This window comes from Ailuropoda melanoleuca, chromosome 14, assembly GCF_002007445.2.
Source record: "Ailuropoda melanoleuca isolate Jingjing chromosome 14, ASM200744v2, whole genome shotgun sequence".
NCBI classification, from domain to species: domain Eukaryota; kingdom Metazoa; phylum Chordata; class Mammalia; order Carnivora; family Ursidae; genus Ailuropoda; species Ailuropoda melanoleuca.
This window is the reverse complement of record NC_048231.1, coordinates 14,582,399-14,603,364: the sequence shown is the minus strand read 5'-3', so window position 1 is coordinate 14,603,364 and position 20,966 is coordinate 14,582,399. Positions and strand designations below refer to the sequence as shown.

General features: G+C 42.5%; 3 protein-coding genes across 6 annotated transcripts in view; all 3 read right to left on the bottom strand.

Annotated features, from left to right (window-relative positions):
- The window catches only part of DNAL1 (dynein axonemal light chain 1), a 38,731-nt gene extending 35,525 nt beyond the window's left edge, over nucleotides 1-3,206 (bottom strand). The window contains exons 1-2 of one of the 2 annotated variants that reach the window (XM_034642742.1): nucleotides 3,119-3,171; nucleotides 2,667-2,782 (exon numbers count right to left, since the gene is read on the bottom strand). In XM_034642742.1, the coding sequence (XP_034498633.1) occupies nucleotides 2,667-2,672 (6 nt within the window). In that variant the 5' untranslated portion in view covers nucleotides 2,673-2,782; nucleotides 3,119-3,171. Of the gene's footprint in view, nucleotides 1-2,666; nucleotides 2,783-3,118 lie in introns of both variants that reach the window. The other variant, XM_002914682.4, reaches the window with a different exon arrangement.
- A 4,295-nt stretch (nucleotides 3,207-7,501) lies between these two features.
- On the bottom strand, nucleotides 7,502-13,063 carry LOC100479468 (acyl-coenzyme A thioesterase 1). Of its 2 annotated transcripts, none has more exons than XM_019794613.2 (4): nucleotides 12,455-13,063; nucleotides 10,472-10,813; nucleotides 9,325-9,524; nucleotides 7,502-9,050 (listed from the first exon to the last, which is right to left on the bottom strand). In XM_019794613.2, the coding sequence occupies exons 2-4, from the start codon at nucleotides 10,542-10,544 to the stop codon at nucleotides 8,475-8,477; spliced, it is 849 nt and encodes a 282-aa protein (XP_019650172.1). In that variant the 5' UTR covers nucleotides 10,545-10,813; nucleotides 12,455-13,063; the 3' UTR covers nucleotides 7,502-8,474. The 2 variants fall into 2 exon arrangements, with proteins under 2 accessions (XP_019650172.1, XP_011217386.2); XM_011219084.3 differs by having other exon boundaries at nucleotides 12,521-13,063.
- Nucleotides 13,064-15,697: 2,634 nt separating this feature from the next.
- Nucleotides 15,698-20,966, bottom strand: part of ACOT6 (acyl-CoA thioesterase 6) — a 7,727-nt gene continuing 2,458 nt past the window's right edge. The window contains exons 3-4 of one of the 2 annotated variants that reach the window (XM_034643000.1): nucleotides 18,516-18,718; nucleotides 15,698-16,963 (exon numbers count right to left, since the gene is read on the bottom strand). In XM_034643000.1, coding sequence (XP_034498891.1) covers nucleotides 16,358-16,963; nucleotides 18,516-18,718 — 809 coding nt within the window. In that variant the 3' untranslated portion in view covers nucleotides 15,698-16,357. The remainder of the gene's footprint in view (nucleotides 16,964-18,515; nucleotides 18,719-20,966) is intronic. The other variant, XM_034643001.1, reaches the window with a different exon arrangement.

Genomic DNA, 20,966 nt, shown 5'->3' with positions numbered 1-20,966 from the left:
GTGAGAGACAGATGGTAAATAATAAATTTAATAAATAAATTATATAGTATATTAGAAGGTGACAATTACTAAGGAAAAAGAAAATACAAAAACAAAAATGCTGAATTCGGTAAGAGGTATCAGGATATGTGTTTATGTGTGTAGAGTATGTTTATTTTAAATACAGTGGTCAAGGAGGGCCAAATTGGGAAGATAACACTAGAAGTATTCTCTTTAAGATCCCAAATACATCAAAGATCCCTACTATCATTGCTGTTGTTTAACACGGTACAAGAAATCTTTATCAATGTTATAATAAAAGAAAATACAAATTGGAATGATTAAAAGGAAGAAATAAAACTCACTATGCACACATGATCATTTACATAGAAAACACAATAGAATAAACTGACAAATAGAACAAACGGAATTCAGCAAGTGAAGAACGCTGTTGAGAGAGTTAACATAAAAGCTGGGAGAAGGAATTTTCAACATAAAACCAACAAAAGACTAATATAGAATATAGAAGGAACTCCTAAAATTCAAAAAACAAAAAAATGGAAAAAGTTAGCAAAAAATATAAACAGGGAATTCACAGAAACTGAAATCCAGTATCATGAGGTATTGGAACTCACTGAAAATCAGAAAAAAGCAGAGCAAAACAACGTAATACTAAAATACATTCTCAGATTGGCAAAAGTTAGAAATCTGGTGAGAATGTAGAGCTCTCATGCATTAATGAAGTAAGTAAAAACCAGCAGAGCCAGAGGTGCCAGTCAGCAGAGCATGCAACTCTTGATCTCAGGGTGGTGAGTTCAAGACCCATGTTGTGGTTACCTAAAATCAAAACAAAACAAAACTAGCAGAGCCATTGTGGAAAGCAGTCTGACAATGCCTAGGGAAATTAAGTATGCGTAGGCCCTATGACTCCGAAATCCCACTTCTGCGTAGATTTCCCAGAAAAATCCCTGTATGGGTCCATGAAAAGACACATGTAAGAATACTTTCAAATTGGAAGCAATCTAGTTGTCTACAAGTTGGTTTATGAGGTTACAAGTTCCCGTATAGATAGCAGGAGTCAAAAACTGAAAGGCCTAAAGGACCAGTGGACATCTTTAATGAGTAAAGCTGGCCTTATAAAGAGGATAACCTCTACTCTGGCATTAGAAAACAGCTGACAGGTGGGACTTGGGACAAGATTTCTTCAAATATTAAAACTCCATTATTGAAAATAACACCCTTATTTTATGTACCATTAAGAAAGAAAAGATGCAGCCAATTATATGACACTATCATATTTTAGTAATACAAAAATGGGGTGAAAATGTGTCCAGTGGTGAAATATGGTATTTCTGATTTTTCAGAGAGGCCATAAATCTGGGTTTTGATGTGAAATACAATCTTTTTTTTTTAAGATTTTATTTATTTTTTTGAAGAGATAGAGACAGCCAGCAAGAGAGGGAACACAAGCAGGGGGAGTGGGAGAGGAAGGAGCAGGTTCCTAGCGGAGGAGCCTGATGTGGGGCTCGATCCCATCACGCCCTGAGCCGAAGGCAGATGCTTAACTGCTGTGCCACCCAGGCACCCTATGAAATACAATCATTTAAAGACAATGGAAGCTAAGGGTTTTTTTTAAAATAAAGATTTTATTTATTTATTTGAGAGGGAGAGAGAGAGCAAGAGCGCAAGAGCAGGGGGAGGGAGAAGCAGACTCCTTGCTGAGCAGGTAGCCCTCTTCTGGGCTGGATCCCAGAATGTTCGGATCAAGACCTGAGCACCGCAGATGCTTAACTGACTGACCCACCCAGGCAACCCAGAGGCTAATGTTTTGTTAATTAAAAAACTATGTTGGCCTGATTTCTGGAAGGCTCTGGAACTACCAGTTCCCAGCCTTAGCTAGCTTCATCTAATTATTGGTTCTGATTTTCTATTTGAAGATTTTCTGTAATTCTCATGGTTTTGTGCTTTCAGAATCATTTAGGGGTGATTATTTCTTCACCTGAATATAAACCTAGGTTCCAGAACTTTCTACTTTCTTTGGCAGTGGTTTTCAGCTAAGTGACTATGGAATAGAGTAAGGAAAGTGTGGGGGGAAACTACTTTTAAAAGAGTGGTATTTAATCTTGTGGTTGAGGGCAGGCATGACTTCGTCATCATTTCAATTTCCTGGGCTCAATTTCTGCACACTTAAACAGCACTGGAATCACAAAAAGAAGACAACTAATTATACTTATTCTTCATAAACATCTCCATCCCACAAGACAATCACGGACATTGCTAAACAACTTTGACTGGGTCTGTAATCAACCAACAACATCCCTCTTCAAACTACTAGGTGGAACTACCAAATCTGTAAGCACATTCTAAGTAGGCATTGAGGAGCATCAGTAGGTAAAATAACTACTTCACAAAGGGCTTTAATTGGATAGATGACTGATAGATGTCAAATCCAAGGTAGCAGTGTTTCTCAAAGCGTGGTGGGACGCCCTCCTATTTTAGAATCACTTGAGGTGCACTGTCGAAAGGCACATTCCTGAATCCCATTACATTAAAAATTCGTAATCTGCATTCCAACAAGCTCAATCTTCAGCCGACTATACTGGTGCATACTTAAATTTGAGAAACGTTGTCCTAATATATTCTATCGGAGTGGGCTTTACAATGTTACCTAATAATACTGCACTTACAGTCATTCAGAGGACAACCTGGGCACCTCACAGGTTAGGAATACTGCTGCACTCGGTGTTACACTCCTCTCGTAACCAGCTCCCCGCGCCCCATCTCGCCAGGGGGGAAATTACTTCTATGTACAGAAATATCCTTATTCACACTCTGCCTTCCATCACCTTTCCCACTCTAATCCGCTCTTTTTCGAGAAATTCCTGCTCTTTGCGCCCCCTTTCTCTGTCCGAGTCCCTCCACAGGAACCCAACCTCCAATCCGCCCCAGGCCGCCCTCATCCCAGAGCACCCCGTGCCAGGGCTTCTCTTTCGCCTCAGGCCTCGACTGCACAGCTAGCGTCCGTTACCGGCTTCCTTCCGCTGATCGAGAACCCCCCCGACCCTCAACACGCCACAGTCACTCTTTTCCACCTCCAATCTCCTCTCCTCTTTGACTATGAGGCCTAGAGGGTACTCACCATTCCGGCCGTTGCTACTGTCACTGCTCTGGTTGCTAGGGCCCGCCGAGGTCAGTGCGCGTGCGCACTTCTCGGAGCCCTCCACGGATCCCACCCCCGGCAGCGGTCCTTTCTCTCCGCCCTCAGGGTGGTACGTGCGGGGCATTGTGGGACCGCGCGGTAGCCGCGTCGGTCCTCCCGCCGGTCAGCCGCTCGCCTCCCAGCCGCGGTAGCTGTGTTGCTGGCGGCTCGAAGGATGCGAGAGCTTAACCGCGCACAGTGCTCAGGAGATGCTTTCTACTGAAAGCAATTTCAGCTGATCTGCAGTGACGTACCTGCCTAAAGTTTAAAACTTTAAAGCCTCGCTCTAGTATTGCCCTTCCCATAAAATAACTTTAAAAATTCCCTTCTCCTGCAGCTTGCCCCTCTGCGTCCTTATCTTATCACCTGCTGTAATTCGCCTGTAGTCCGACTGAAACTAAATTCAGCTGAATTTCCTCGGTTGCCTTCCCCCAAACCCTCCCGGGAGCCAGAGGCGAATGAAAGCATAAATTGCTGGTTTTATATAACCGGGGTGTCTTCCCTCTCCCCTCCCCTCCTCCTATTAAATTAGACAAAAATTGTAAAAATATTGAGTTACGAGGGGTATGGAGAAATGCGGAGGCGTATATACATTGCTGTTTATAATTGACACAGCCTTTCTGGAGAGCTGTTGGCAATAGTATTTAAAGCTTTAAAAACGTGTGCACCTCTGTGACCCAGCAATTCCACTTCTAGGACTTCATCCTGAAGAAGTAATCCGACAAGTGTACAGAGATTTATGTTCAAAGTTTTAATAGCAAAAAGAAACACAACCCAAATGTCAACGAAAAAAAAGAGTTGGTATTATAAAACACCCAAACGATGAAATAATATACTTCCATTAAAAATGTAGCTGAAATGCATCTATTCACATGCAGTCATGATGTACTAATTTAAAATGCAAGTTACCAAAGTAGTTGGTATAATCTTCTTAAAAATGATATAGTGCAGGGGTGTCTGGGTCGCTCAGTCTGTTAAGCCTCTGACTCTTGATTTTGGCTCAAGTCATGATCTGGGGTGGTGGAGCTCATCCTGGGCATGGCGCCTGCTTGGGATTCTCTCCCTCTCCCTCTCCCTCTGCCCCTCCTCCCACTTGTGCACACACACATACATACTCTCTCTCTCAAATAAATAAATCTAAAAAAATTATGTACTGTAACATACATTTGTACATAATATATATCTAAAAGAATATTATGAGGGTCTAATGTTTGCTGCAGATTGAATTGTGTCCCCACCCCACTCAAATTCATATGTTGAAGCTCTAACTCCAGTGTGACTGTATTTGGAAAGAGGGCCGTTGAGGTAATTTCAGTTAAATGAGGCCATAAGAGTGGGGCCCTAACCTAATATAACTAGTGTCCTTATAAGAGGAATAGACATGCTAGGAGTGGTGGTCACAGAAAGGCCATCTAAGGACACAGTAAGAAGATGGTCACCTGCAAGTCAACAAGAGAGGCCTCACCCAAAAATAACACTGTCGGCATCTTGATTTTGGAATTCCAGCCTCCAGTACTGTGAGGAAATAAATTTCTGCGGTTTGAGCCACCCAGTCTGTGGTATTTTGTTATGGCAGCCTGAGCAGACTTATACAGGGTTCATTTTGCTTCTCTATTTTCTGATTATTCAGCAATGTGGAGATATATGTATATATATATGTATATATATGTGTGTGTGTATATATATATATATATTTTTTTTTTTTTTTTAAATAGGTTCCTCACCAGGCATAGAGGCCAACATGGAGCTTGAACTCACCACCCTGAGATCAAAACCTGAGCTGAGATCAAGAGTCTGACCCTTAACCAACTAAGCTATTCAGGAGCTCCTGTAATGTGGATATTTAAATTTTGAAATAACAAATTCCATTTTGAAAAAGGTGATTTAATCATATTTATTAAAAAACAGGAAAAACTAAATTGTTTATTAAAGAAAATTAAAATTATCCCATTCATAGGGATGCCTGGGTGGCTCAGTTAGTTAAGCATCTGCCTTTGGCTCAGGTCATGATCTCAGGGTCCTGCGATCGAGGGTCCCTCATAGGGCTCCTTGCTCAGGGGGCAGCCTGCTTCTCCCTCTGCCTGCCACTCCCCTTGCTTGTGCTCTCTCCCTGACAAATAAATAAATAAAATATTTTTAAAAAATAAAAATTAAAAAAAGTAAAATGGGTATTCATAATATATCCAGACTTTTTTCTTGTAGTGTTTTGTTTTGTTTTGTTTCAGAACTCCACACCTCTGCACCTCTCCAAACTAGAATTTTTCCTAGCTGCCAATATCTCAACCAGTTTTGTTGATGTGGCTGAAATGGGAATCTAATCCTCGAACATATCTTATAACCTAACAGAGTATACCTTTTACTAAAAACTGTGGAATACATCATAAAGCATTGGCATTAAAGGTAAAATATCATTAGTAAATCAATTTTATCTCCATGCTTTCTCAGAATGTTACTTTTCCTTCCTTGTCATCGGAGGGGTAAACTTTGACCATGAATATGTCTTATTTACCTCTATATAAACTATTTACCACTATATAAGCAGACATTTGCTGAGTTTCAGATTCTCAAAGGTTAAAAACATTCACACAGGAAAAGAATTATACAACTTGGATCCTTTCTTTTTAATCCTGCAAAATGGCAAAATAGATTTGAAAAGCTGGTCACCAGAGACTATAGCTTTGGCTCTACTTGCTCTTGCTGCAGGCCTAGAAGAAGTTGAGGGAAAGTTTAAAAATATTATTTTTTTTAAAGATTTTATTTATTTATTTGACAGAGATAGAGACAGCCAGCTAGAGAGGGAACACAAGCAGGGGGAGTGGGAGAGGAAGAAGCAGGCTCATAGCAGAGGAGCCTGATGTGGGGCTCGATCCCACAACGCCGGGATCACGCCCTGAGCCGAAGGCAGACGCTTAACCGCTGTGCCACCCAGGCGCCCCTAAAAATATTATTGAAACACGTTCCCCAAATTCAGAAAATCTGGCAGACCTGTTGAAAAGTAAAGGTAAAATAGTGTGAAATGATAGCAAACCAAATAAATGTTAAGGAATCTTTAATTTTCTAAACAAGAACGTGGGTTGAATAAAAGAGAAAAAATGTCACATTTAACAGATGATTAGCGATTGAGCAAAACAGCTCAAATTACATACTCTAAAATTTAAAAAAAAGATTAAGAGCTTAAAGCCTAAGACAGTCATTAATTCTTAAGGTTATTTAGACAGTCAAAAGGTTTATCAGTTCAAATTAGAATGAGCATTCTATCAAATTTCAATAGTCAATTTCCCAGATTATTATTCTCATTATAGTTATTTGATAAAAAGCCAATTTCTCCCCTCACGATGTTTTTGGTCTGTTTTTAAAAAAAAAAAAAAAGTCTTTTAAAAATCTTACATGAATGGGGCACCTGGGTGGCTCAGTTTGTTAAACCTCTACCTTAGGCTCAGGTGGTGATCCCAGAGTCCTGGGATAGGAGCCCCACAAAGGGCTTCCTGCTCAGCAGGGAGCCTGCTTCTGCCCTCCCCTTGTGCTCTTGCGCTCTCTCTCAAATAAATAAGTAAAATCTTTTAGGGATGCCTGAGTGGGCTCAGTCAATTAAGCGTCTGCCTTCGGCTCAGGTCATCATCCCAGGGTCCTGGGATTAAGTCCTGCATCAGGCTCCTTGCTCAGTGGGGAGTCTGCTTCTCCCTCTGCCTGCAGCTCTCTCTGCTTGTGCTCTCCCTTTCTCCCTCTGGTAAATAGATAAATAAAATATTTAAAAATAAATAAAATAAAATCTTTAAAAAAATAAATCTTACATGAATAACCCAAAAATCAGGAAGTAATACATACGTGTGTGCGTGTGTGTATATAAATATATATATATGTAAAGTATGACATATATATTTTCTTGTTGATGTTAATAACTTGAAACATGTATTAAAATTTTAAAATAATGTTAATTTGGGGGAGGGGAACTATTATTACTACAAATTAGGGTGACAACACTTCATCCTCTGCCAAGAGCCCAAAATATAGTTTTGACCACAAGATCCACTGATCAACCAAAATCAAAGGCTGATAATTAATACTTTAATCTTTCCCTTCAATTATGTGGAAGAAAAAAACCTAAAACAAAACTAAATCATGAGAAGGCCAGAACTTTTAACATCTTGTAATTCCACATATTTTTATTTATTTTTTATTTTTTTTAAAGATTTTATTTATTTATTTGACAGAGATAGAGACAGCCAGCGAGAGAGGGAACACAAGCAGGGGGAGTGGGAGAGGAAGAAGCAGGCTCATAGCCGAGGAGCCTGATGTGGGGCTCGATCCCATAACGCCAGGATCACGCCCTGAGCCGAAGGCAGACACTTAACTGCTGTGCCACCCAGGCGCCCCTCCACACATATTTTTAAAGTTTAAAATCAAATCTCAGAACTTCAGTTAAAATTATTTTAATAAATTAAGGCTCATCCACAAATTGCAATTAAATTTTGGTAAGGGTGGTGGAAAGTGGAAGGGATGAACTTTGTCTTTCCCTCAGATAATTACATTGCCTGCTTGTGTAATTATCAACTTGGGAGGAGAACTGGAATGTGCCTATTTTTAAATATATTTTTGAAACAAAGCGTGAAGAAAAGTTTTTTAAACTACTAATACAGAAATAATGGAACTATAGAGAATCCATGTTTCTCAGTAATTGGCTGGAAGTTGTAAAGCAAGTGTTTTAGGATTTCTAACTTGCTTTAAAGATCCTAGCACAGGTGATAACTAGAAAAAAAGTATCAAAACCTGATTAACAAGAGAAAGGCTTCTGTGACTTCGGTCTACCACAAATTAGCCTGAGTCATCTTGTTAGAATTCACTCCAGCCTCTATTATGAGAAAGTTATAGCCCAGTGGCTCCTCATCATAAAACCAGGGACCTATATTCATGTATTCACCCCTGTTCAAAACAGTTTTATAACCTCTGGGACACATAATAGCAAACTAATTATCATACACCAGTTTTTAAAAACCTTTAGAAGTACAGGTAACAGAGAGGGTAGGTGGGAAGGGAGGGTAAATGACAGATTGAAAACTGGTTTTTGCTTAGCAATTACCTTGAATTCGAGCTCAAACAAACCAAACATGGAGAAACATGGATAGTAACCAAAGTTACAGGCTCTGATGAATTTAAAGCAAATATTCTTACTTCTTTTAAAAGCCTGCAGATCCCCACGAGAAGTCCAGATTTCAGTCATCACTTGTTAAAAATATTCAATCTATCCCTTCATTCATTCTGCATATATTCTAAACTTAACCATCCAGTCTGTTAGACTTTACCCTAGATGCAAGTGCAAAAACTCCAAGATCTTCTTCCAAGACTCAATCTGAGCAACAGCATGAGCTTTGAGCTGTCCACCTCCCAAAACATGCACTCCCAACACGGGATCCAGGGATACAGGGAAAAAAAGGCTGTAAGGGGGATCTATCCTGTGGCCAGCATTAGGGTAGCTTAAAAGAGTGAAATTTGTCTTCCCATGCCCTGTGAGGTGCTTCACAGCTATGTCCGCATAAACAGAACACTTCCAATGCCTGTCATCCTCTCCGACTATGAAAAGGAAATGGGCATTGGCTTTTTCAAGGAGGATACAGCTTTCCCTGTAGGCTGGGTCCAAGGGGTCCTCCAGCGCTTCTGTAACATCGTAAACCCCTGAATCCATGGCAGAGATTTTGTCTAGGTTAAAAGGCAGTCCTGGCAGGATGAAGCTACCACATCTAAGGGCAGTAGTTGTGTTAGAGATGCAGCCGTTGATGCTCACAACTGCAGCTATATTTGGGAGAAAGCTAGCCATGGAAAATGCCAACTGTGCCCCTTTGCCAGAACCAATCACTCCAATGCTTGGACCTTTAACCTAGAGATTGAAGAAAGAAAAGACAAACAGGGAGAGAGAGAGAAAGAAAAAGCATGATTGTTAATGGCGTCTTTGCAAAGCCTTCAATAAAGGAAAAGCATGTACGTATTTATCAGACAGCTTATTTATTCATTTCTTTATCCATTTATCAATTCCTTCAACGGGTATTTGTTATAGATAATTTTCCAGCCCATTAGTACCGCTTTCTCTACTCACTCTCTCCTGGCCCTAAGAAGTTAATTTTAAATACATTTCTCTCTACAGTCCCACTCACCTTTGGGTGACTTTGCACAAATTTAGCTGCCTCCTCAAAGTAATCTAAATTTAAGTCCTTCATGATTGGAGGTAGATCTTCATAGCCAAAACATGGCAAAGCCAGAGTAGCAAAACCTCGACAAGCCAGGAGACTAGCTTGAGATTCATTTAATCCTCCATCACCAAACATATCAATCAAGCCAGGAAAAGGACCATCGCCTATAAATTAGGAAGAGGATTAATCTGGGATTAGATGACAGGACATTTAATGAACTATGATACCTAGCTAATATTTTCTAAAGCAAATGCTAATTGTATAATTTATATTTTTTAAAAAACATTTTTATTATTTTCTAGCTTAAAAATTTTTTTAAATATTTTTCCCTGTTTTAAAACATTCACTTAGTTGCTTTAAAAAAAATGTTTTGGCTGAAATAGGTTTATTGTTGTGGCTGAAACAGATACTTCTTTTGGCTATTTTGAAGTTATAAATGTAAGAATGTTGTTATCTTTTTTCTATGAAATGGATTAAAATATGAAAATTTGCACCAAAGATATGGAAAATGTTTTGTTTTGAAGTGTAAATCCTGATTAAGCAAACAGTTCTGGCAGCCTTTAAGTTATGAACATACAATACCAATTAAAAATCCAACTTTAAAGGGCCCTTTGAGTTCTCAATGAGCTTACGATACAAAGTCACCAAAATCCCTAAGTAAACAAAGTTTATGCTATTTTAAAGGTCTCATGATGCTGTAATATAAAATGAACAATATGTGTGGTGTAGGGGCCAAGGGCAGGCTGCCCCTAGATTAACCACTTGGGTATATAAAGATTATTTTGAGTTTGAAGGGGTTCAGGGGAGTTCCCCCTCAGAATATGCTACTTTTGGCACGTGGACTATTTTGAGCTGAAGGCAACTGAGACCCTGCCGGCTCAAGAGAAACTTTGCCCTCCCTTAACAACATGAAAAAAATCCAAATCGAGGGTCTTTCGCAGGATAAGGGTTATTAACAGAGATAAACTGTATCTGAGTGACCCATCTGTACCGCAGGACAAAATCTAATTTCCAAACATCTGCTCTTCTTATTTCCCTGTGAATTGCATTCCTTCCCTTCGAAGTCCTAGACCCCTAACTTTTCCTCCTTAGTTCAGGATGATGTACATACCTCGTTTTGCCTGAATGTCTTTGGAATTTCCATATTTGCGTGGATTCCCCATACATAGAAAATTGAATTTCATCTTCTCCTGTTAATCTGTCTCATGTCAATTTGATTCTTAAACCAGTTAGAAGGACCTTGAAGGTGACAGGAAATTAAGGCTCACAGTGGAGAGGGAGTAAAATGTCCAACTATTTCCTTCTAATGTTGATGTTATTTCTCTTTCAACATTCCCATTCTAGATTATGTTATTCATTCACCATTCCAAGAGAAGACTGTCTCAGCCAATTGCCTTCTAGTATTTTTCAGATATGTTCTTCCGTGTTAGTCCAATAAACGTCCCAGATTAATCTATAAGAACGGATTAAGAGGCAAGCACATTAGAATATAAACCAAACTAAGAGATCTAAAATTCCAATACCAAAGGCCGTTTCTAAGTTTTCAAATCTAGAAACAAGTTAAGTCACATCTAGTCCCCAAAATGAAAGCCAGGGTGTAGATATTAAGGTCATGATTTGTACAGGTTGGTTTTTTCTTAACATTCAGATATCTTGGCATATCTTGAGCTGCTCTTTTTATTTTTATTTATTTATTTTTTTAAAGATTTTATTTATGTATTCGACAGAGAGAGAGACAGCAGCGAGAGAGGGAACACAAGCAGGGGGAGTGGAAGAGGAAGAAGCAGGCTCATAGCAGAGGAGCCTGATGTGGGGCTCGATCCCGTAACACCGGGATCACGCCCTGAGCGTAAGGCAGACGCTTAACCGCTGTGCCACCCAGGCGCCCCGAGCTGCTCTTTTTAAAATTAGATAATTCTCAAGCATCTCGGGACTCAGGATTACTTCCAGAAAGCCTAAAGCAAACCATGAAAAAAACATAACACACAGATCTTCAAATTGTTCCAGCGATAGATTTTCCAACCAGAGGCTTACCACATTAAAATAACTTTGAATCTGTTTATTTTGTTTCAGCTCAGTAATTGGATTCCCAGTATGTAAATTTGCTAGGCCCTTATAGGCTTTTAAGGGGGGAAAAAAAAAAAAAGCCCACCCACCCTCAACTATGAAAATGTTTTAAACCTCTCATTTAAAAGATTCTTAGTTGTTCCTAAGGATCCTGAGAGTGAGAGCAGAAAATAAGCCAGACTGGTTTTTAAAAATAAAAACCTATTTCACTCTTTCACTCAGCCCCTGTTTGTGGTCAGAGTTTGGCTCTCAAAGAATTTGAATACACCCTGATTTTAGCACCATCTAGCTGTGTGATTTGGTTAAAACACGTTAGGATGCAGTTTTCTCTTTTATCGAATAAAGAAATCGTTCTTTGATCTGTGAAATGAGCAACAGAACAGTTTCCACCATGATGAAGATCTCCAAGGAATTAGAGTATGTCAGAAAATAACATCAAAAAGGTCATCGGTACGTTATCCTAACGTGAAACCAGTATTTAAAAAGTGAACAATGTACGTAACAGGACTTCAGTTATGTTGGAGCCTGAACGGGTAAAAGATTTGTATCCACTATTCTCGTCATTTTTACAAGAAATAACTGGAAAAGTCAAATTAACACGAAGCTCTGCCTACTGGAGAGGCAAACATATTTAACGCTGGCAACTGTACAGCAATGTTATGCTTGCATAGCAAATATGCTCGCAAGGACTAGCGTCGGCCGCACTAGGAGTTTAAGGGGGGGGGGCAGCTGGCAGAAAAGAGGCCCCCGAGCAGGTTAAATTTAAATCTCAGTCACCATTTAGGAGAGTGACTGTCCCACCTGGCGTCTAGGGCGACAAAATAAAGCAATTAAGGCGCCCGTTTTGTTTTCAGCAGATAAATTAGCCAGCAAAGCAGGCCAGCTTTCCTAAATCGATCCCCTAAATGCATGCAAAGCCCTCTACGGAAAAGACCTCACGCCACGGGGGCAGCAAGAAGATGCCCCGCAGGCGGCCGGCCCGCAGCCGAGCACCGCGCAGCTCCGGGCTGGAGAACCAGCGCTGCACCTGGGCAGAGGCCAGCGCCGGGCCCAGCGGCACCGGCGGCTGCCGCGGCGCGTGGTGGACGGTCACCTCCACTTCGAGGGGGCTTTTCATCACGCCCCTCGGCATCTGGTTGAAGCAGGGATCCTCCGAGCCGCCCGGCGTGAGGCGCCACAGGAGCCCCATGGGCTCACACCCGTGAAGTCGCCGCCCAGAGCCCGGTCCCTGGCCAGGTCCAAGCCCCCGCGGCCATCCGCCTCGTAGGGGGCCAGCGAGTGGAAGAGGCGGCCTTGGTAGTTGACGGCGACGCCCGCAGGGTCACCCGCTCCCTCGGGCCTAAGCCTCCACTTGAACGTCCAGGAGCTCGTCGGCCAGCCCACTCTTAGGCGTGTTGCTCAGGGTCGCAGCGTTCTGAGAGAGAGGGGCCGATGTGGACATCGACCTCCGGAGCAGGAGGGGGATTCCGGGGGTTCCGAGCACGGCCTGGCTGCCCTCCACATGGCCCCGGGATCTTCGCGTCTTTGATTCCGGCCAAAGAGACGCGGCCTGGCAGCGGCCAGAGCGAGAGTCAGAGCTCCCGGCCCGGCTCCGCAGGGCAGGCGGGGGCCGGGCGGGGCAGGGGGGCGGGGCGGGGCGAGCCGAGGCGCCGGGAGAGGCGTGGCCCAGTGGGGTCTCCGCCGGTCGGGAGGGCAGCAGGGCCCCAGCTGGCCCCGGGGGCGCCACTCAGCAAAGGGCTCCAAGAAGAGGCGACGTAAGAGGGCCCGGGGTCGGTCATGGTTTTGGGGTCCCCGTAGTGGGACCTCTTTAAAGAGGCAGGAGCTCATCCCCAGCCAACCGCTCGACGCGGCGAGGGAGAGGTTTCCGATCTGACGGAATGCTGGCCGGTCTCTTTCTTTAAAGTCCCTCCCTGGCCACCAGGGGTCATAATTCCCTAAGCCTCGTTGAAGGAGGCTACGTGTGAGAAGCTTCTGCCAAATCCCTTCCTTGCAATTATTTTTGCCTGGGACTGAGAAAGACTGCCAAGGTTAAAGTGTAAACGTTTTAGGTGAGGCAGCACTACAGATGTATACACTATGGAAATAACCTCTGTTGTCTTGGGGCCTGGCTCGAGTATTAAAAATGTGTTTTTATATGCAGAAAAAAACACATCATGACTTTTTTTTTTTCTTCAAGAAAAAGGCATGGGACTCACAAAATAAAACCATAATTTTCCATTCAAACAAATATTTGTATGTACATGCCTATAAAATGGTTCTGGAAGGGTATACTTCAAATTGATAACTGTAATCAGCCCTAGGAGAAGCCTGGAATAGGGTAATAAATTAAGAGGGTTAAATTTAATCTGTGACTGTCACGTCCAACCTCAGAATGCAAGTACAAGTACAAAGTTCTGGAATCCAGCACCTCTGAGAATCTCAGAGTTGGAAGGCACCCAAAAGGCACTTCTTTCCTCTCTCTTAGGATCTTTCAACTTGGAATCCCCACTTCGATTTTGTAAGACCCATTATTTCTCTGTAATGAAAATTAAATGTTATGTTTTTTAAAAGATAAATAAATAGATAATTTTTTTAATGTTTCACCTGGATTATCTAATTTAATCACAACAGCCCAGAGAGGTAGTTTCTATTATTATCATTATATTATCCCCATTTTATAGGTGAGAAAATGGAAGCTTAGAGAGGTTAATAACTTACCCAAGGTCACACAGGTAATAAGTAGTGGAGCCTGGAATTTATATCTACCGTGGAGGCATCGGTGAGGATACCACCATTTACATTACTTAATGTTCCTTAGCATGACGACCTTTGGAAGAAACTGATTGCTAAGCTTTGCTTTTATGTTATGAATGCTGTAATTTTGTGTAACTGATTAGGTTTCCTTCTTTGCATAAGCCATTGGAAAGCATACGACTGAATGAGTGACCCAGTCAAGGCAAGTATATAGGACTTCAGAATAAGGGCTATTGTGTTAGCCTCTTTTCTGCCTTCATTTCATGGATACCTTTTCCTTCCTTCTAAGTCACAATTACCATATATATTTGAGGTAGCTTTTCAACAACCTGAAATTCCTTTTGAAATCTTAGAAACAGGTGGCTATATATAAAGTTAACCCTCAGGGGAAAGTGACCAAATATCTTTAGTCAGTGCAGGAGATTTCTAGGCTACTTTATCAGTAAGGAAGAAATCGAGGTGGAGAGCTGTCCATATACCTAGAAATTTAGTACCTGGAGATGGTTAGTTGTAATCCTCATGCTTAGCTCCTGGGGCTACTTTTTGGCCCTCACTTCTCTCATACCCCCAGCCATGTTCCTTATAACTTCTTCATGTCATCCCCCATCCCAAAGGCATCTGTAGTGTAGCAAGACCACCTGGCAGTGAGTTAACAGAGGCTCCAAGAATTCACATCATCGTAAATCATTATACTACATAATGAATAACTACACTCAACACATATTTTTAGCAATTGGTCAAAACTAAGTTACCTCTAAGGAACCTTTCTTTTCATTAGGTAAGAACTAATGGGCAGTTGTTTGGATAGACGGAAACTAGCCAAAGATTTTGTATGTGCCCAGCAAACCCTGTGATGTGTCTCAGGAAAATTTGTTTGCACTCGGGGAGCACCCTCTCTCTGGTCTCTTATGAATCTAGGTAGTGCTCAGTACCTTGCAATGACGTGAGGCAGACTGATCCCAGGACTTCCCAGCAGGAAGGTAACAGGAACAGATGATGCTGGGAGGAAGTCTAATTGGGCAGGTATAAACGGACATCCGAGGATTAAGGCAGGGGCCCGCAGGGTGGAGTCTTAAAAATCTGTTATATTGGGGCGCCTGGCTGGTACAGTCAGTTAGGCATCTGACTCTTGGTTTTGGCCTCAGGGTTGTGGGATCAAGCCCTACCTTGGGCTCCACACTGGATGCAGAGTCTGCTTGAGATTCTCTCTCCCTCTCCCTCTGCCCCTTCTCTTCCTGCTCCCTCTTTCCCTCTCAAATTAATGGGGGGAAAATTAGTTAGAGGGGCACCTGGGTGCCTCAGTCAGCTAAGCGTCTGCCTTTGGCTCAGGTCATGATCTCAGAGTCTTGGGATTGACTCCCATGTCCTGCTCCCTGCTTACCGGGGAGTCTGCTTTTCCCTCTCCCTCTGCCCCTCCCCTCTTTTTGCACGCACTATAGCACTCTCTCTCTCTCAAATAAATACAATCTTTAAAAAAATCAGTTATATCAGTATATCAATACAGTTTTGCTTCCAACAAATTTTGTTGTAAGGAATTCAGCTTTACTTTGTGAAGTAAATGTTACAAATGTTGAATTTTGTAAAGGATACATTATTAGTAAGGAAGAAATTGAGGTTTCATTCACAAAAGCAAAGCTTTGCATTCTTAAGATAAAAGCAAAACTTACCATATGAAGAAGATCAATGCCCCCAATCTTCAGAGTGGGGTTCAGAAACAAGTCTTGAATACACATTCAGGACTATGTACTGGCAAGAAAGCAGCAGAGTCCATTCCTTAAGGGATTCAAGTGGGTATGTTCCCAAGGCTCACATATGGTCAGTTAGGGTCCAGAGGGGTTATGGAACTCTTAGCAATACAGCAGCTCCGTCTTCACAACCAGAACACAGGTCAAAGCTAGGCCAGCAGTTGAGAGTTGGGCAGGCGCTTCTTACATTTCTCCTACTTACATTTCTCCCACAGGTTAACACTGATGCTATGGATCAGATCAGAGTTAAGCCTGTACGGTGGGTAACGTTCAGGGGAGAAGGGGATAGCAGTGAAGAAAGGAGGGTTGCAAAGCCTGGGGATCCAGTAGGGCCTGACAAGAAGCTGAGATAATTATTTTGTTACCATAAGGTTCCTATGTGCTTTGGAAAACCCAATACATGTTGCATGAATTAGATTTTTATTAATAGTATCTGGTCTATGATTACAACGTTAGATTTTGCTGGACTGGACAGACTTTTTACCATTGAGATGTTTCTGGAAGAAGGTTTGAATTTGCTGCCAGGCATCTACCTGTGCCCTTGACTGAGCCTGTGGCTCACCTCCATGGAATACTGCTTGGCCTAACACTGTATGCACAGAAACTCTACAAGGAGGAAAATAAGGTGGTTCAATACAATGACCAGTTCCTGAGTAGTAGATTATCTGGGGTCTGTCTTTCCCATGGGCTTGTAACCGTTCAGAGGCTATCTGAGCATAGAAGCCACTCTTCCAGGCATGATCATCCATGCCAACAAGAAACAGGAAGGGCCCCTGGGCCCTTTCCAGGGGAATAATACTTAGGTGATTGGGTTCCTCCAGTGGATTGTCCCAAACATCCACAAAATGCAAAAATCCTGATTCATTAATTGTACATCTCCCTGGATCACTGCCAAGACTGGGAATAATCATATCCTTGTAATGCAAAGGAGCTATTGTGTTGGCCACACAGGAATTGATAAGTACAGTGGCTGTGATGCCCTTCAAGAAAGAGGCCATTGAGAGACACAGGTCACCTCCTTTGGAGAAGCCAAGAAGCCCAACATTAGGGCCTGTCACCTGAGGAAGAGAAACAGAATAAGCCTAGAATTTGTAAATGGAAGACATAAATGGTGATTTTATATTCTCTAGGTAGCTTTCTTAAATGTCATTTGCTTTCTTTCCTTATGCAACAATCCACAAAGCGCAACTGTGTCTTCTAATAAGCGAATCGATCGATTTCCTAGTACACAGGCCTTCCACTAATATTTATGGAGACTGGGTCAAGAGTACACACAGAGACCCATACACCCCATACCTAAAGATTTAAAAGTTATAAATCAAATGAACAAACTCTTTAAATATATTCTTTTCTCCCACCTTGATAAATATACCTCCATAACAGAAAATGTGAAAGTTGGGAGTCCTTGAAGTTCTGTACTGGAATGTGGCCTGGGGGAGAGTCAGCCCCAGTCCTTGGTCCCTGGCCCACCTTCCTTCTTTTCCCTTCCCCGGCTCCATCATGCACCTTGAGGGGTCTCTCACACACGTATGTGGACACTGGGGCCTACATGTTTAAGGCCTAGGTATATTCACACTGATAGACCAGAGAAGAGACATGGCCTGAAGCAGGATCAGTGTTATTTGGCAAAGAATTCTGGGGTTCCAGATCACAAGGGCTTGGTGTATGTGTGTGTGCATGTGTGTGTAAGGCACATGAATTCCAGGTGGATACATTCCCTGGGTCCCTTGGACCCCTCACCCTGTGGGCAGGGATGCAGCCCAAAGGAAGGCCAGAGTGTGGCCACCTAAAACAAAAGGTTCAGGACAGAAGCCCCTCTGGCCTAGGTCTAAGGGCAGAACTGATAGGATATACTGGTCTCTTCTTTTTCCCTGGGGCCTTATCTCCTCTAATAAGCCAATAATCACAGTTCAAGATCATCTAGGTTTTAGAAGCTCTGCTAAGAGACCATTCCCTGAATTCTGGCAGTTAGTCTACCTTACAGAACTTAGAGAACATTTTATTACGTAAANGCTCGATCCCATAACGCGGGGATCACGCCCTGAGCCGAAGGCAGACGCTCAACCGCTGTGCCACCCAGGCGCCCCCATACCAAAATATTTTGATTATTTTTTCCAGTCTCAGATAATAACTCTCTATAAAAACATAATACCATCATCACATTTAACGAAATCAATGATTCCTTAATATCATCAAAGACAGTCCCTAGTCAAATGTCCCAAAAATGTCTCTTAATAGTCAGATTTTTCCCTCTATTCATTTACATTAGCCTTATAAATGAGAAAAATGGAATCTCAGAGAAAGCAGTTCCCTTATTCAGGAGTATAAGGCCACGTGGTGGTAGATGGAGTACCAGAATTTAAGGTTAGTAACATTTCGGTAGAGCTCTTTGAATTATGGTCAAGAATTAAAGGGAAATAAACAGTTGAGTCTTAAGAGATTGGAGAGAGATGGGTAGAAATGAAAATAATAATCCTAGTAACTTTTGAAGGAACTTTGGTGTCTCATGACATATGCCTAGCCCCCAGTGTCCTGGTAGGGTGTTTGAGTCCAGTCCTGTGTCCGTTCTACCCCCTCTCCTCTGCGTTCAGGCAAAGCCCCAGAACCCACCTTTGGATGCTGCAGCACGAAGTCCACAGCTTCTTCAAAGTACTCCAGTTGCATATCATCCAAACAGTCGGGGAGGTCTTCAAATCTGAAATAAGCCAAAGCAAGCACAGCAAAACCATGTCCGGCCAGGAGACTGGCCCTGTATTCACAAAGGCCACCACCACTTCCAAACAGATCGATGATCCCAGGGAAGGGCCCTGCACCTAGAAAGCACCGCAAATCATAAGGAGCTTTAGACTCTCAAAAGACATTCTCGAGTTTCAGATTTTGGCAGTCAGCAAAGAGAAGTTTCTGAAGCACGGAAGGTTGGGGGTGGGGGAGTGGGTGGAAAAAAGACCCTTTCTAAAATTTTGCCTTTTTTTTTTCTTTTAGCAACCTTCAGGGAGAAGGGAGGGGGAACAAATGGTTTACTGTTTCCAAAATTTTTCACATATTTTCATATATATATATATATATACATATATATATATACACACACACACACATATAAAGTTAGAAATAGCGTCTGATGAAATGTACATTTCCCACAAATTTTCTGCAACAAAAAGAATCAATTTGAGAATACTTGGAGAGCTGTAAAATGTTCTAAATACTTAAGAGTTTCTTAGATATACTCCCCATGTCCTTGCACTCTCTGCTCCGGCCTTAAATAACACCATCCCTAAATGTGCTCTGTTCTCATTGGCTCCTGAATGTGGTATACACTATTCTCCTCCCCTCTCTAGATTTTATGACCTGGTTGACCCGTTGGTTTTCAAACCTAAGTTTAGATCTTCCTTCCCAGAAGACTCCCCAGATCTTCTCCAAGGCTGAGTTGAGTCAGATAGCCTTTATGTGTTCCCAGCAACACCCTGGATCCCTACTTCCCCTATCACAGCACTTGCCACGTGTATAAGTTACCTGGGTCCTCTATTAGGCTGTAAGTACAGTGAGGACCATGTCTGACTTTAGTATCTGTTCTATCCCAGTATGCAGCATGGTCCTTGACTGAATACGTGTTAGTTAAATGGTTGAACTCTTCCACACTATTTACAAAATTCTTTGAGACAGAAAACGATTTTTAAACAGACCACATAGTAGACATTGAAATAGTTAACAGAAGATTGACTTGACTGGAACATCAGATACCATGGGGGGCGGTGAAAGGATTTTTGGAGAGAGATTCTTTCTAAAAATTTTTAAGCTTTTCTTTATTTTAGAGACAGAGAGTGAGCGAGCGCTCACGCAAGGGAACAGGGGAAGGGGCAGAAGAAGAGGGAGAGAATCTCAAGCAGGCACCCTGCTAAGTGCAGAGCTCAAGGCGGGGCTCCATCCCAGGAGCCTGAGATCATGACCTAAGCCAAAATCAAGAGTTGGTCACTTACTACTGAGCCACCCAGGCACCCCTGGGGGGGATTCTTATTGAATTGGTCAGTATGACTTATTGAGCTCCTACTACATCTCTGGGCAAGCCTCTAGGAATACAGACACACAGAGACTGTTCAATCCAATTCCAGGTGCAGGAGTTCACAGCTGAGTGTGCAGCCCCTAGTTAAGGTTGTGAATTGCTGACGAGCTGTAAGAATAAAGCAGGGCTTCTTGTTTTAGAGAATGATGGAATCGTTTAGGGATTCTGTGAGATGTGGAACTCCAGCATTTCTATAGAGGAGGGGTTTCAGTCTGGAATTTGGTTCTAAGAGTTGGGTCATGGGTGTTGTTTCCAGGTCCCTTTTACCTAGTAAGCACCTTTTTACTTAGACTAGGGTTTCTCAACCTCAGTACTATAGACATTTTGAGTAAGGTATTTTTTTGTTGTGTGGGCTGCCCTGCACATTGTGAATGTTTAGCAACATCTCTGGCCTCTACCCACTAGATGCCAATAACATCCTCCCACCCCACCCCTTCAGTTGTGACAACCAAAAATGTCTCCTGATATTGCTAAATGTCCCCTGGGGTGAGGGGAAATCCAGCCAGATTAAGAATCACTGACAGGGATGTCTGGGTGGCTCAGTCAGTTAAGGGTCTACCTAGGGCTTAGGTCAAGATGATGAGGGAACGGAAGGCAAGCTGAAGACAAAGCAAAAGCTGACACCCTGCAACCCCCCCACAATGGGATGTATGTGACATTCCTCAGGCACTCCTGGCTGCTCTAAAGGACAAAGAAACAGTCCTTACTACCCACAGCGCATTGACAAGTCCTTGAAACAGGCATGGTGACATTCCTCTAGAAACTCAGCTGCCTCCATGTTAATACTTTGCTAAGGGCAAAAGGCAGTCCTAGCCTGAGTCCCTCCCTCCACCAAGATCCTGTAAGTCTACTTTAACCTATAAAAATTCCTTTGGGGGGGCGCCTGGGTGGCACAGCGGTTAAGGTGTCTGCCTTCAGCTCAGGGCGTGATCCCAGTGTTATGGGATCAAGCCCCACATCAGGCTACTCCACTATGAGCCTGCTTCTTCCTCTCCCAACCCCCC